This window comes from Sapajus apella, unplaced genomic scaffold, assembly GCF_009761245.1.
Source record: "Sapajus apella isolate SASKATOON/1434 unplaced genomic scaffold, GSC_monkey_1.0 scaffold22, whole genome shotgun sequence".
In the NCBI taxonomy this organism is placed as follows: Eukaryota; Metazoa; Chordata; class Mammalia; order Primates; family Cebidae; genus Sapajus; species Sapajus apella.
The window spans coordinates 5,741,322-5,757,328 of record NW_022436962.1 but is presented as its reverse complement, the minus strand read 5'-3'; the positions used below and the strand labels follow the sequence as shown (position 1 = coordinate 5,757,328).

Below are 16,007 nucleotides of genomic sequence, written 5' to 3'. Positions count from 1 at the left end.
CACTCCGAAGAGGAGGGCAGGTTGCAGGGAAGAAGGCGCCAGGGTCTGCTGGCCATGGAGGGACTCAGAAAAGAGCCAGCCCCTGTCCTCACTGCCAAGAGTAAGGGCAGGTGCTAGGAGGCCTCCTGAGCCTCAGAGGGTCATTCCTGTTCTTCATATCAACCCCTCCCCAGGGGGCCAGCAGAAGGTCAGCCCCTCCCGATCACCCCCTCCAGCGTGCCTACCCCTGTGCCTATGGTACCTCATTTCTTTTTTGCTGTCACCATTTGACAGCTGAATCAGGAAAGTGGGTGGAAGAAAGAGGACGTGGATTGTGCGTGTTGGGGGCCGGGAAGGGAAGGGTGTTTGAAATATTACAAGGTGAAAGGAGGCGTGCAGCGAGCGTGAACCAGCTGGGCTGCCGGCCCGCAAGGAGCCTGCCAAGGCCAGGCAGGGGCAGGGGGCAGAGGAGTCTTGCACTTGGGGGCCACCCCTCAGGTCCCAGGCACCCCAGCAGCGAAGAGGACATGGGAGTCCCCTGCTGTGAGGGCCAGAGACTGTCCGCTGTCTGTAAGTCTTCCAAGCAGATGTCAGGGTTCTGGGAGGAGGCCCGCAGGGGACTGGGGGCCCAGGGAAGCCCCTCAGATTCCCTCCTACAAGTGGACTCTGCTGTCTGCTTCCTCCTGGGCTGGCTACACTCAGGTGTGGGCTACAGAGAGCTGGGCTGTGGTGCAAGGCATGAGACGACCTTTTTGGCCTGGCCCCGGGCCTTTCCTTCCCATTGTGAGGCATGGATTCTTGCCTCCTCCTTTTCCCCACGCCAAGTCTGTGCCACATCTGCTCTGGAAAGATGTGGTCTGTGCTTGGCCATGAATTCCCAAGGCTTGAAGCAGCAAGGGCTTTGAGGGAGAGGGCTGTAGGGCAGAGGCAGAGAAGCAGAAATAAGCCTCTGGCCAAGGTCAAGTTGAGCAGAAGAACCTTGGGTTCTTTGTGGGACAGCACAGAGCTGGGGGTCAGACGAGCTGTGCCCAGCAAGTAGGCAGCGGCTAGATGTGAAAAAGACCCAGAGGAGAAACACAGCAGGACGGGAGAGGGTCTGGAAGCCGGGGAAGCAGGATGGTCAGGAAGGCCTAGCCCCTCACCCGTTCCCAGGAAACAGGGCCTTGGGATCCAGAAGGGCACGGGCGGGAGGCACCCGACCCCTGGTGGCAGCGGCAGCAGGCACAGGAGGGCAGCATGCAGCTGGGGTGTGCGTGGGTGGCAGCAAGGAGGGGCGGAGGGAGGAAGCTGGCTTCCTGGAGCCTTCTCAGCCCTCAGAGATAGACTGACAGACAGACAGACAGCTGGCAAGAGGCAGCCTGGGGGCCACAGCTGCTTCAGTAAGTATCTGAAGGGGGACCGGGAGTCCTGTGGCCCTGGGAGTTGCGAACTCCAGGGATATAAGAGGGCATCTGCAGGGGGGAGTGGGGGGGGGGGGGCGAGCGGGGAGCTACAAGGCCTGGCTGGGGAATGGGTGCTCACAGCCCTGATGTCCCCAGGACGTGGGTAAGCATGGAAGCCACAGGGAGCTGCAAGGAGAGCGGAGGCTCAAGGCCCCCTTTCTGTTGCCAGAGACCCTCTCTCTACCACCCACACCTGCGCCGGACCCGCCCTGTCCCCTCACCTCCATCCCTGCCGCCTTGCTGACTAATCACCCTGCCACCTCGCCCGCTGTGACCCTGGCTCTGCGAGATAGGGACTGCCCCCAAGAGGAGATGGTCCCACCATCTGCATGCCCCCTGTCTTGCCCCAGCTGTCGCCTCACCATGCGCTGTCGCTCAAGGGCTTGGTGAGGCCATTTCCTGTGACGGTTGCAGAGGCGGGAGGCGGGGGATGGGCAGGAGGAGGAAGGAAACACCCCCAGCCTACCTCCCTGGACAGAGACCCCAGAAGCCAGAAACGGACTTAGGAGTGGAACATCAGCAGTTAGGAGAGGACCCTGCCGGGGTCCCGGAGCTGGCCTGCCTGGCTGCCCACCCACCTCCAGCACTGCTGCAGCCGCCATCCCCTGTTGAGGAGAAGGCCCACTGGTTAGCTCCGAGATGGCTTCTGCACGCGTTCTCCCTTCCGTCCTAGAGAACACATGTCTTCCATTTCCTCCCTTGCCCTCTCCACTTGGACCCGCGCAGAGCCCTGTGTGGCCTCTCTCGTCTCTCTCTTCCTCCTTTTGGCTTCTTTCCTATCTTCATCCACAATCTCTACCCTTCGTCTTGCCGTTACTCTAACCCGAGACGGCCTTCTGCCCTGGGTCCCACCAAAGAGATCCCGTCCTTCCTGTAGTGAACATGAGGCTACCTCTTGGGGAACAGGAGGCGCCCCAGTGAAAACGGGGCGCAAAGCCGGCCTGGGCGTGGGAGCCTCCTTCTGGCCAATCAGTCAGGCCAGGGAACAGCAGCGGAGGGCCCTGTCTTTCAGGCAGACCTCATGGCTGAGTGAGCCTCCCCTGGGCCCAGCACCCCACCCCAGCATGGTCCAGGCCCGTGGAGGGAGCTCCACAGCACAGCCGCCGACCGTTTCTTTGGGGGCAGCCATGACCCAGCCTCCGCCTGCCAAAACGCCAGCCAAGAAGCATGTGCGGCTGCAGGAGAGGTGAGCTCTTCCCTGGGGGAGGGGTCTTCCCAGCCCTGAGCCCCAATCCGTTCCTCCCTTCCCTCCACCTGCTCCTCCAGCTCTGACAGCAGAGTCCAGAGGACCCACAATTGTTGACTCCAGTATGGAAAGGAAACCAGTAGTGCTCATTTGCATGTGTTTTGCATGTCTGGAGCAGAGTTTCTTATCAACCCTGAGCCTGCTCCCTAAATTCCAGGCCAGGCCAGTGGCCTTCTCGGTGCTGGATGCACGTCAGAGCCACGGGGCCTGGCTGGGAGTGGGAAGGGGCAGGCAGCTGGAAGGAGCAGTTGAGTTCAAGGCTGCCCTGTCTGGCTGACACAGGGAGAGGGCTGAGCCCGGCATGGTAGCTCATGCCCAAAATCTCAGCACTTTGAGAGGCTGAGGTGGAAGGATCTCTTGAGTCCAGGAATTGGAGACCAGCCTGGGCTAGGAAGGGGGGAGAAAAAAAGGTATAGAGCAGGGGCCTGAACCCTAAATTCATTGGGCATCCATGTTAAAGGAAAGACAAGGAACGGCCCCCTCAGAGGTACCTCATAACAGTAATACTTGTAAGAAAAGCAAGTGTGGTCAGGCACAGTGGCTCATGCCTATAACCAGCACTTTGGGAAGCCAAGGCAGGAGGATCACTTGAGCCCAGGAGTTCAAAACCAAAAAAAGAAAAAAAAAATTCTTTTAAATTAGCCAGGCACAGTAGCATGTGCCTGTGGTCCCAGCTACTCCGGAGGCTGAGGTGGGAGGATCGCTTCAGTTCAGGAGTTTGAGGCTGCTATGAGCCATAATGGTGCCCTCACACTCCAGCCTGGGCAACAGAGAGAGACCCTATCCCTAAAAGAAAAGATAAAAAGCAAAGCAAATACGATTGGGTGCTCACTAGGCAGTGTGGGCTGTGCCTGCAGGCGGGGCTCCAATGTGGCTCTGATGCTGGATGTCCGGTCCCTGGGAGCTGTAGAACCCATCTGCTCCGTGAACACTCCCCGGGAGGTCACTCTGCACTTCCTGCGCACTGCTGGACACCCCCTTACCCGCTGGGCCCTTCAGTGCCAGCCACCCAGCCCCAAGCAGCTGGAAGAAGAATTCTTGGTAAGAAATTGAGGTCCCCTCCGAATTGCTCTGCTCTGTATCAGAGGCAGCCAGCTGGAACCGTTCTCTCACAGGGACCGTGGGCCTGTCTCCTCTCTGGACCCCTCAGGAAAGAGAATTCTAGGGCTGGGGGAGAGGGCTCCCCCTGGGCTTCCCCTTCTGCCCCCACCCCATCTAGGCCTACATATTAATATCAAGAAGGAACAGCCAGAGCCCAGTTGTTCTAGAAAAGAATAGAAGAGGAAAAAAGGAGGCTAGGAAGGGGAGTCAGCTGCTCACTCATTTCCTCCCTCTGCCAGAAGATCCCTTCAAACTTTGTCAGCCCCGAAGACCTGGACATCCCTGGCCATGCCTCCAAGGACCGATACAAGACCATCTTGCCAAGTAAGAACTGCAGCTAGGATGAAGGGAGCTGGGCACAGGCCCTGGGGCTGGAGAACTTCAGAAGGCAAGGCACATGGTTTCAGCCAGGGAAGGATGACCTTACTTGGGGCATCTTCTCTCAGCAGAGAAAGGGGGAAGAAGGAGCAGGAATCACAACAGCAGCAATAATAATGTTTGCAGATGTGCACCCTGGGCCAGGCCCTGCTCTCAGTCCTTTATATTCACTAATTTCTCATAACAATCCCATGAAGTTGGCACTGTGATATTATGATGACCATTGTACAAATCTCTGTGCCTTCACAGTAAGGCACAGAGAAGTTGAATATCTTACCTAATATATTCAACTTAGCTGCTTGCACCAAACCCTCTTCCTCATTTTCCTCTCTCATGGGAAATGCCCAGCCAAGGCTTGCAGTGGAAGAAGGAACGCTAGGAGGGCTCCCAGAGAGAGGGTTTTGAGAAAGTCAGATGGAGGAGGCAGGGCAACAGCCAGCAAGGAGCAGTGGTGGGGGTGGGGATGGAGGATCCTGGGCTAGGAGGGGCTGACCCTGCAAGCTGACAGACGCAGGACCAGCACCTTCTAGTTTTCAGAGGCAGGCACGAGGCCCCAGAGCCTCTCCCTCCCTCCTCCGCTCCCCCTGCAGGGAAGCTACTCCCAGCTTGAGGCTTTAGCTCTGGAGCACACGAGTCCTGCCTCCTGCTAACCCTCCTGGAGTGCCCTCTGCCTGCAAGGGCGGATCAAGGGGCTATCCAAGCCACGGGGAGGAGTAGCCCTTGTTCTTGGCCGAATTCTAATCAGCACTGCAGCTACCAGAAAAGGGAAAAATCCCTTTGCCTGAGATTCCTGTGGTCCCAGGACACCCTCTGTCCATGATCAGGCTGGTATGAGCAGAGCGAGAGTCTCTTCTCCTCTCCTCACGAGCCGTCTTCTTCATTCCTGTTTGGACATGGATGAAGAAATGAAATTTAGAGAAATCTTCCCCCTTAGAGGCAGAGGCCAAATGCCTCACGGCTGAGTGGGATTTGAGTCCTAGTCCCACTTCACGGCTGTATGATATCCGGCAAGTTGCTCATCTGAATCCCGTATTCACCGTTAGAAAACAAATTCTCCTTTCTCTACATCTCTTTTTCATCCCTATTGGCATAATCTTATTCTAAACCCGTACCGATCTCAAGGTTAGAATCACTATATCTATTAGAATATTATATATTTATGGCCGGGCGCGGTGGCTCAAGCCTGTAATCCCAGCACTTTGGGAGGCCGAGGCAGGTGGATCACGAGGTCAAGAGATCGAGACCATCCTGGTCAACATGGTGAAACCCCGTCTCTACTAAAAATACAAAAAATTAGCTGGGCATGGTGGCGTGTGCCTGTAATCCCAGCTACTCAGGAGGCTGAGGCAGGAGAATTGCCTGAACCCAGGAGGCGGAGGTTGCGGTGAGCTGAGATCGCGCCATTGCACTCCAGCCTGGGCAACAAGAGCAAAACTCCGTCTCAAAAACAACAACAACAACAACAACAACAACAACAACAATGGTTTCAGTGGGGTATCAGGCCACCTGCTATACACAAGGCGCCGTGACTTGATGAGCACAGGAACTCTCCTCCTTCTGCCCCTGCTGGAGTCTGTGTTAGTTGGTTACCTTTTGACCTCTGACCTCTGCTGATTTTTATTTCCTAGATCCCCAGAGCCGTGTCTGTCTAGGCCGGGCACAGAGCCAGGAGGACGGAGACTACATCAATGCCAACTACATCCGAGTGAGTGGTCTGCTGCAGTGGTGGGCGGGGGATGGGGGAACTCTCAGACGTCTGAGAATATCTTCCAGCCGTGGCTGGTGGATCAGGCGCCTGCATTTCCCACCCTCCCTGCTCCAGCTCACCTCTGTCATAGACCTACCAAGCTGGGCTGGCACTGAACAGGCCCCAATTCACCAACCTAGAAACGGAGCAGGTGTTAAAAATATTTGGAGAGACCACTGAGTCTCCCTAATCTCCCCATCAGCCCTCCCATGCGCCCTCTAGACTTAGCAGGAAGTTAGCATTGTTGAGCCCAATCTCCAGCTGCTTGAGAGCTCACAGCTCCCGAGACCTGCATAGGTGATGCCAGCACTAATGGGACATCCCTCCCCTCTTACCTTAAGTGTCCTTCAAATAGTCCCTTTTATGTGAAGGAGGTTGATTGACATCAAGATATAGGAAGCTCTGGGCCAGGTAGGTGCTCCACGCCAGCTTCTCGCTGCTGTGGGCCCAAAGGAGATGTAAAAGCAGTGCTCTCTAGTGGCTCAATGTGGGTAAGACAGCAGTCAGGGGTGCAGGGAGGCGATAAACCTCTTAGCTCGGGAAGCCGTGGGGACATATGATGTTCCATTTGCCAGCCAATACCAAATCAACTGTAGTCAGGATTTCACCATCATTTGAGGAGCAGGAAGCTGAGGATCCTGAAGGCGAGAAAATCAGGTTAGGGAGAGTGTGCTGCATTTTGCTGTTACTTTTATAGAAAAGTAACAAGTTAATGTGAAACTGTCACTGAACAAATATTAGACACTGTTTAGCTATTTTATGCTAGAAGAAAGCAGCAGGGGAGGAAGGGAACAAACATCTGCAGAACACTTGCTATCTGCTAGACTCTCAATATATCTTACTGAATTTAATCCACTCTGTATTATGATAGACATTATTATGCCCAATTTACAGCTGATACAACTGAGGCTTACAGAGGCTAAGTAACTGGCTCATAGTGGAACAGCCAGGAAACTGAAGAACAGGGATCTGATCCTTACTCCAGAACCTGAATCCTTTCCACCATGTGGCTTCTGAATGTGCGTGTTCATGCACGTGTGTGCCTACACGTGTGTTCACAGCTTCAGGCTGACCCCAGCACCTGAGGCATCCAGGATCTCCCCAGAGCTCTGCTCTCACTGCTCCCCACCCCTTCCCCTGTGCTTCCACCTTCCCAGGGCTATGACGGGAAGGAGAAGGTCTACATTGCCACCCAGGGCCCCATGCCCAACACTGTGTCGGACTTCTGGGAGATGGTGTGGCAAGAGGAAGTGTCTCTCATTGTCATGCTCACTCAGCTCCGAGAGGGCAAGGAGGTAGGAGCAGAGCCACAGTTCTTGATTAATCCAGAAAGTGCTATGCTCACCCCACCCCCCAACCGCCACCCACGGCAGCTCAAGACCAGAGCCTTCCCTGGAATCCAGCCCCAGCCCACACCTCTCAGTAAGTTCCCTGAGATAGACCTAGGAAGGCTGTCCATGGCCAAAATATGGGATAGAGTGAGCACTCTGACTGCAGGTATCAAGCTCAGAAGAGCCAGGCCCCCTGTTGATAACCACCCACCCAGTAGGGGTGGAAGATGGGGAGGAGACACCAGCCCCTCTCTGCTGCCCCGTTCCCCTGTTCCAGCTGACCCTCTTCTGACTCACAGCTCCCTCTCTCCTAGAAATGTGTCCACTACTGGCCCACAGAAGAGGAAGCCTATGGACCCTTCCAGATCCGCATCCAGGACATGAAAGAGTGCCCAGAATACACTGTGCGGCAGCTCACCATCCAGGTACCACTCCTGGGGCCAGGCCCAGTGGGAAGTTGGGCCTCCCACAACATCTCTGGAACTCAGGCCGGCTCTTCGCTAAGAGCCAAGGGCTTGCTCATCTAAACCATCTTAAACCTACATCTATAGAAGAAAGAGAAACTTGAGCACAGTCCTCAGCCTCTAGTCTAATAGGGCAAAGCCAACAAGCCAAATAGGAACCACCAGGAAGTACCACCCGTCTGTGTGAATGGTCAGGCGAGGAGAGGCAGGATCCAGGAGTCATGCCGAGGGAAAGCGAGAAGGTTGAAGGAGATGTGGAAGGCTGGGCGCGGTGGCTCACGCCTGTAATCCCAGCACTTTGGGAGGCTGAGGTGGGTGGATCATGAGGTCAGGAGTTCGAGACCAGCCTGGCCAACATGGTGAAACCTCATCTCTAGTAAAAATTATAGCTACCTGGGGGGCTAAGACAGGGTAGTCACTTGAACCCAGGAGGCGGAGGTTGCAGTGAGCTGAGATCATGCCACTGCACTCTAGCCTGGGTGATGGAGTGAGACTCTGTCTTAAAAAAAAAAAAAAAAAGACAGGGAGCAGTGGCTGTAGTCCCAGCACTTTGGGAGGCTGAGGTGGGCAGATCACCTGAGATCAGGAGTTTGAGACCAGTCTGGCCAACGTGGTGAAACCCCATCTCTAAAAATAAAAATAATTAAAAAAAAAAAAGAAAGAAAGAGATGTGGAAAAACATGTACATAGGGGCTTTTAAAATGCCTTCTATTATTTTCTGTTGTTTTATATTTTTGAAAGCATTTCTCCATCAATTCATTCTCCTCCAAACATCCTGGCAAGTAAACCAGTAAGATAACACTGTCCCCATTTTCCATGACGAAAATGACATTAAGGGACTTGCCCAAAGTCATGTGCTTATTAGAAGCAGAGCCAGGACTTGAGACAGACTTGGATCTCTCCCAGGACAATGCTCCTTCCCAGCATTTTGGAGGGGGAAGTGGTGGAGAATGATGAGTGGGAAAATCGCCACCTAGCCTGCTTTGAGTAGAAGACCCCTGCCCACCCCCATAGGGTAATTCCAGCCCTTGCCCTCCTCAGGCACCAGAGAAGAAGGTAGACAGTGCCCTCCACCCTGACCCTGGTTCCCATGCCTTGTCTCCAACCTAGTACCAGGAAGAGTGCCGGTCAGTAAAGCACATCCTCTTCTCGGCCTGGCCCGACCATCAGACACCAGAATCAGCTGGGCCCCTGCTGCGCCTAGTGGCAGAGGTGGAGGAGAGCCCCGAGGCAGCCGCCCGCCCAGGGCCCATCGTGGTCCACTGCAGGTGCGTGGCCTCCCTCCTACTGCAGCCTGGGTACTGCGCGCCCCTCGCCCTGGCCCCTGGGTCTCTCCTGGGGAAGGGTCTGAGCAGAAAAGCATCAGGTAAGCCTAGTTCTTACTTGGACATGACTCGCAAGGCCATTCAGCAAGGGCTCTATTCTTTTCACCTCCTTCATGCAAAACCCAGACATCTGGGCTGGACACCCAGGCCCCATCCACAGGGGGGATGGAATATCAGGAAGGTCCCAGTCAGCTGCAGGACGACATAAACAGGATTCCAGCTGTTGGGGAATTCATTTACTCATTCAACAAATATGTATTGAAAACCTATTATTGGCCAGGCCTGGTGGCTCACACCTATTATCCCAGTACTTTGGGAGGCCAAGTAGGGCAGATCACGTGAGATTAGGAGTTTGAGACCAGCCTGGCCAACATGGTGAAATCCCATCTCTACTAAAATATACAAAAATTAGCCAGGTGTGGTTGTGCACACTTGTAATCTCAGCTACTCAGGAGGCTGAGGCAAGAGAATTGCTTGAACCCTGGAGGCAGAGTTTGAACCTTGGAGGTGGAGGTGAACAGAGATGGCACCTCTGCACTCCAGCCTGGGTGACAGAGCGAGACTCCATCTCAAAAAAAAAAAGAAAAGAAAACCTATTATTGTCAGGCACAGTGTTAGATGCTAGAGAGACAGCTGTGAACAAAGCAGCTTGCTTTCTTCCCAGACAGGTTTAAAGGCTGGTGAGAAAGAAGCCAGATTAGGCCAGGCACAGTAGCTCACACCTGTAATCCCAGCACCGGGGAGGCAGGGGCAGGTGGATCACCTGAGGTCAGGAGTTCGAGACCAGCCTGGCCAACATGGCGAAACCCCATATCTACTAAAAATTAGCCAAGCATGGTGGCACACGCCTGTAATTCCAGCTACTTGGGAGGCTGAGGCAGGAGAATCGCTTAAATCTGGGAGGTGGAGGTTGCAGTGAGCCGAGACCACACCACTGCACTGCAGTCTGGGCAACAGAGCAAGATTCCGTCTCAAAAACAAAAAGAAGGCAGATTAAACAACGTGATGAGAGCCGTGATGGGGATATTATGAAGGCATAGAACCAAGTCTCCTAAGACAGACTTTGACCAAAGAAGGCTTTCCAAGAGAAAGGCCAAGCTAAGACTTGAAAAGTGAATTAGCCAAGTTAAGGGAGGGAAGGGAACACATTCCAGGCGGGTGGAACAGCGTATGCTGAAGCCCAGAGAAGAAATGTGGAAATGGATAACTGCTGGGGGCAGGGTTATGGGCCAGGCCCAGAGGTTATATGTGGGGTAATGATGAGAGATGGGTTTGGAAGGCCAGTGAAGATTACATGATGAGGAACCTTGTAGGACTGGCTAAGACGCTTGGATTTGCCATTTTAAAAGAACACTTTGGCTACAGTGTGAAAAATGGATTGGGTGAAGTGAGAGGGTGTCGTGGGGGACAAGACTAAAGAAAGAAACCATTTGGAAGTGCATATCCTAAAGAAAGCAGAGCACAGAGGCAAAAGCACGGCAGAGGGGCCTCCCAGCCCACCCACAGGCAGCACTGAGACGTGCTGGGAGTTCATTAGGGGTCACACAAGAGGAAGGGGAGCCCTGGGAGCCTCTTTATTTCAAAATAAAGAGAGGGCATGGTGGAGGAGAGCAGAGCAGAGAGAAGGCTGTGGGAGGGCGCCGAGGTGGGAAACAGAAGGGCTGGGCGTGGGCTACGTGAAAGATGAGTCTGACGGGGCGGGGGGCTGTGGCTCACGCCTGTAATCCCAGCATTTTGAGAGGCTGAGGTGGGCGGATCACAGGGTCAGGAGCTGGAGGCCAGCCTGACCAACATGGTGAAAAAATGCAAAAAAATTAGCCATGCGTGGTGGCACACACCTGTAATCCCAGCTACTAGGGAGGCTGAGGCAGGGGAATTGATTGAACCAGGGAGGTGGAGGTTGCAGTGAGCCGTGATCACACCACTGCACTCCAGCCTGGGTGACAGACAGAGTCTCCATCTAAAAAAAAAAAAGATAAGTCTGGGCTGAGACAAAGTCAAGGTTAGATAAGGAGGGCTCGAGGGTCAGCACGTTCACAAGTGGGGAACTGTCCGTTGGAAACCGCTGTAGCCTCTCAGCAGAAGGGAAATCGTCAAAACGTCCACAGGGACCAGGACAGGCCCCTGTTAGGACAGGCTTACAGTGAGGCAGGTAAGAAATGTAAACTCCTTCTGGTCCAGTTACAACCTGCCTCCAGCAGGGTCCCCAAGGGGACTGGAATCTGGAGTACTGCTACCTTCCCCCATCTCCAGAGCCCTATCCCCAAAACACAGTACCGGCAGGTCCCATTTCTTTCTCTGTAGTTTGGGGCCCTGGCTCCCAAATTCCCTGTCTCCCATGACCTCCCTGTCTCCTCCCTGGCTATATCCAGTGCAGGGATTGGCCGGACGGGCTGCTTCATCGCCACAAGAATTGGCTGCCAACAGCTGAAGGCCCGAGGGGAAGTGGACATTCTGGGCATTGTGTGCCAACTGCGGCTAGACAGGTGGGTCTGTGGATGGAAACAAGGCCAACAACGTTAACAGCGGGCATCGGTGCCCCTGGACCCCAGAGCCCTGCTCGATCCATCACCATCAAGCACTCCTGCAAGAAAGGAAGAAATCTTTTCTGCTTAGAGCTGTTTATTTTGCAACTAGCAACCAGGAAAAAATATCTATCTGGATGGCTGGGCACCATGGCTCACGCCTGTAATCCAGCACTTTGAGAGGCTGAGGCAGGTGGATCACCTGAGGTCAGGAGTTCAAGACCAGCCTGGCCAACATGGTGAAATTCCATCTCTACTAAAAATACAAAAATTAGCTGGACGTGGTGGCAGGCACCTGTAATCCCTGCTACTCGAGAGGCTGAGGCAGGACAGTCGCTTGAACCCAGGAGGTGAAGGTTGCAGTGAGCCAAGCTTGTGCCATTGTACTCCAGCCTGGGCAACAGAGCGAGACTCAAACAAACAAACAAAAAGAATATCTATCTGGAATGTTGGCTTGGAGAACTGGAATTAAACATGTCACTCTATGGATTTACCCTGGGCATTCAATCTTACCCCCAAGTTCCATACTCAGAGGAAAGTTAGCACGTGGGGTGTGTTTAATCCAAGATACGAGGCAGCAGCACGTGGTGCAAAGAAGCTCACGAGGTGGAGACAGAGCCAGTGTTCAGATTCGGACTTCTGTCTCACTGAGATGTCACTAGATTTCTCCGAGCCCCCATTTCTTTTTCTTTCTTTCTTTCTTCTTCTTTTTTTTAATAATAGAGATAGGGTCTTACTATGTTGCCCAGACTAGTCTTGAACTCCTGGGCTCAATAATGCCACCTTGGCTTCACAAAGTGCTGGGATTTCAAGCTTAAGCCACCATGCTCGGCCCCTACTTCTTTATCTAGAAAGAGATAATGGCTCCTTCCCCCAGAAAACTGTTGTAAGAAATGAATTTACTTATATGAAAGTGTTTTGGAAATGAAAACTACTATACAAATGTGTAGAATCATTATTTTTACTTTTAAGATTATTGGAAAGAAAGAAACTTGCTGGGTGCAGTGGCTCATGCCTGTAGTCCCAGCACTTTCGGAGGTTCAGGTGGGCAGATCACGAGGTCAGGAGTTCGAGACCAGCCTGACCAAGATGGTGAAACACCGTCTCCACTAAAAATACAAAAATTAGGTGGGTATGGTGGCATGCACCTGTAATCCCAGCTACTCAGGAGGCTGAGGCAGGAGATTCCCTTTAACCTGGGAGGCGGATGTTGTAGTGAGCCAACATAATGCCACTGCACCCCAGCCTGGTGACAGAGCGAGACTCCATCTGAAAAAAAAGAAAAGAAAGAAAGGAAAGATGAATTAAGTTGCTGGGTGCCGTGGCTCACACCTGTAATCCCAGCACTTTGGAGGGCAGAGGCAGGCTGATCACCTGAGGTCGGGAGTTTGAAACCAGCCTGACCAACATGGAGAAACCCCGTCTCTACTAAAAATACAAAAAATTAGCCAGACGTGGTGGCACATGCCTGTAATCCCAGATACTTGGGTGACTGAGGCAGGAGAATCACTTGAACCTGGGAGGCAGAGGTTGCATTGAGCTGAAATCATGCCACTGCACTCCAGCCTGGGCCACAACAGCAAAACTCTGTCAAAAAAAAAAAAAAAAAGGAAGGAAATTTGAGGCTCAGGAGTATTCCTGGCCTGACCCCCAGGGCTTCAGAGGTCTGGTTTTGTCCCAGGATCTGAGTGGATTAGGGAAGACCAAGTGTCAACATGGGGCATCACCCTCAGCACACCAAGCCACGTGTAAGGGGCAGAGGACGTCTCTCAAAGCAGATCTGAGGGGCAGCAAGGAGGAGTAGCAAGTAGAAAAGATGAATATAGGTGGCTCATGTCTGTAATCCCAGCACTTTGGGAGGCTGAGACGGGCAGATCACTTGAGGTCAGGAGTTCAAGACCACCCTGGGCAACATGGTGAAATCCCATCTCTACTAAAAACACAAAAATTAGCTGGGCATGGTGGCACATGCCTGTAATCCCAGCTACTCAGGAGATTGAGGCAGGAGAATCACTTGAACCCGGGAGGCGGAGGTTGCAGTGAGCTGAGATCATATCACTACACTCCAGCCTGGGCAACAGAGTGAGACTTCATCTCAAAAAAAGAAAAGAAAAGGAAAGATGAATATAGGTAGAGGAGTTGGCATTTCTTTGAGAAAGTCAGGACTTTCCCAGTAGGACCACGAGGATGTCTGGCTGGAGCTGTTCAGCTAGCACCCTGACCCTCCTTCACTCATGGTCTGTGTGTTTCTCCTTGCAGAGGGGGGATGATCCAGACGGCAGAGCAGTACCAGTTCCTGCATCACACTCTGGCCCTGTATGCAGGCCAGCTGCCCGAGGAAGCCAGCCCCTGACCCCTGCCACCCTCTAACGGCCCAGGTGCCCGTCTCCCTCAAGCCTGGGAAGGTGGGTCTGGGGAAAGTGGGCCGAGTGACCTGGGAGTACCCTATGGGTGAGTATGGGAAAGGAGTGCCTCCTTAGCGGTGCTTGCAGTCACAGGAAGCAGCATCAGCAAGGACAAGGGGCCAGATTCCAGGTCTTCACCACTGGCCACTCCTCTGCTTCCTCTGTTGGCCCCAGATGGACAGTAGGGGAACCTCCAATGTCTCTCTGAACTTAAAGACAGGAAGCCCAGGTGTCCTGGTCTTCCCTACGACACTCTTTGTGAGCTTTAGTTTCCTCTTCTATAACATGAACATTAAGTGCTTAGCTGCCATAAGGGAAAAGCAATAAGAGAAGTTTCTAGAAGCCATTGCAGCTGTATCCCCTTCCTGGGGCTGACAAAAGGGTGATTCCAAGATCATCCACCGAGGCCCTGCCCAAGCACAGGTCAGATGCAAGAGTGGGGAAAAGTCTGGTCCTGATCTCCAAGTTTCAACATCCTAGCAGAGACTCTGCTCCCTGACCACACATCAGAAGGGCTGGAGACCCACGATCAAAAGAAAGAACAAGACTGAGATTACCCTTGCCTCCATCCATGTGTCTGAGAGTAGGCTACAGAGGTGACCAGGTGGCAGCTGAAATCTGGAAGAGGGGACATTCGAGGCTACTCGGAGGCAAAGAGGGCTGCTCCTGCCTCTGTGGTTGCTGGCCACTCCCACCAACGACTCTTAGGGAGGCTCTCAGCAGTCTCTGTTCTGCTTCTATGGCTCAGATAATGCCCTGGGTACGCAGGAAGACAAAAGAAAGAGGGGGCTGGGCGCGGTGGCTCATGCCTTTAATCCCAGCACTTTGGGAGGCCAAGGCGGGCGGATCACCTGAGGTCAGGTGATTACAAAAAATTAGCCGGCATGGTGGTAAGTGCCTGTAATCCCAGCTACTCAGGAGGCTGAGGCAGGAGAATCACTTGAACCTGGGAGGCAGAGGTTGCAGTGAGCCGAGATCACACCACTGTACTCCAGCCTGGGTGACAAGAGTGAAACTCCATCTCAAAAGAAAGAAAAGAAAGGAGGAGGCAAGGGGAGAAGCGGAGGCAAAGTGCTCAGTCTGGTTTTAGAAAACCAACCACGGCAGGCCACGGCCCTCTCTACCCTGCATTTGCTGAGTACGCCTGGAGAGCTTGGTTGTTTCCAAAAACAATCAGGGTCATAACCATCCATGCGAACATGGAGGCTGGACCAAATTGGGACCCCTCACCATCTACCCCAAAGAGCTAAAGCCCCTCATCCATCTCGGCATCAACACAATTTCCAGGGCACCTCAGGTCTATCTCAGGACTGAACTCCACACCTCAGGATTCGTCCTCCTTGAATCTGATACTGGCTGCCCATCCTGAGATGGGGATGAAGGTGAGATGCCGCATCGCCCGGCACACCGCCCCTGAGAGCTGCCTTGGTTGCCACCAGCTCTCTGTGGAAACCCTAAGGAGCTGGATCTGGAGAACAGCTGGGCTTCCTCACTCAGGACTTCTCTCCTGAAGAACATGCAGTGCTGAAACAGGATGATTTCCCTAATGCTTCTGCTTGGCCTTACGGAGGAGCTCCTCCTTCCTTACAGGCCTGGGGTGGACTCGCCCGCACCTCCACCTCCCCTGAGCCCCGTGAGAGGCACGACTCTACGCCAATGAGGCGAGGCGGGGGGCTCTCAAGTGCCTGATCCTCCCCTGGGCTCAGAGCCAGCCTGTAGGGAAGCAACAGCACAGCCCCACAGGCCCTCCCTGGCACTGTCACCCCAGCCCCATCTCAGAGCTGAGGATGCAAACTCCAGAACAGTAACCAGGTGGGAAAATAAAGACTTCTTGGATGACTGACTCATTCCTTCTTTCCATCTTCTTCTCGGGCCTCTGGGGCCTCTTTGTAGCATGAGAGAACATAAGACTCTGCAGACCAGGGACAGGCAGGCTACAAATCTTTGCCCTTGGGATATGCACTTTTCTAGCACTTCCAAGGACATACAATAAGGTGAAACCAAAGGCAATTTAGGAAGTGAGACAGCAGCAGACGTCATAGTCTACTCAGGCAGATGTAACAA

At 53.6% G+C, this 16,007-nt stretch overlaps 1 protein-coding gene across 11 annotated transcripts; it reads left to right on the top strand.

The window, feature by feature from the left end:
- The first annotated feature begins 360 nt into the window (after window positions 1-360).
- On the top strand, window positions 361-14,826 carry PTPN7 (protein tyrosine phosphatase non-receptor type 7). Of its 11 annotated transcripts, none has more exons than XM_032288746.1 (10): window positions 361-549; window positions 2,434-2,607; window positions 3,525-3,708; window positions 4,008-4,092; window positions 5,775-5,851; window positions 7,051-7,188; window positions 7,539-7,649; window positions 8,799-8,956; window positions 11,386-11,499; window positions 13,798-14,824. In XM_032288746.1, the coding sequence occupies exons 2-10, from the start codon at window positions 2,486-2,488 to the stop codon at window positions 13,889-13,891; spliced, it is 1,083 nt and encodes a 360-aa protein (XP_032144637.1). In that variant the 5' UTR covers window positions 361-549; window positions 2,434-2,485; the 3' UTR covers window positions 13,892-14,824. The 11 variants fall into 11 exon arrangements, with proteins under 11 accessions (XP_032144637.1, XP_032144639.1, XP_032144635.1 ...); XM_032288748.1 differs by lacking the exon at window positions 361-549 and adding an exon at window positions 620-1,358 and having other exon boundaries at window positions 4,011-4,092; window positions 13,798-14,825; XM_032288744.1 differs by lacking the exon at window positions 361-549 and adding an exon at window positions 629-1,358.
- Window positions 14,827-16,007: the final 1,181 nt, after the last annotated feature.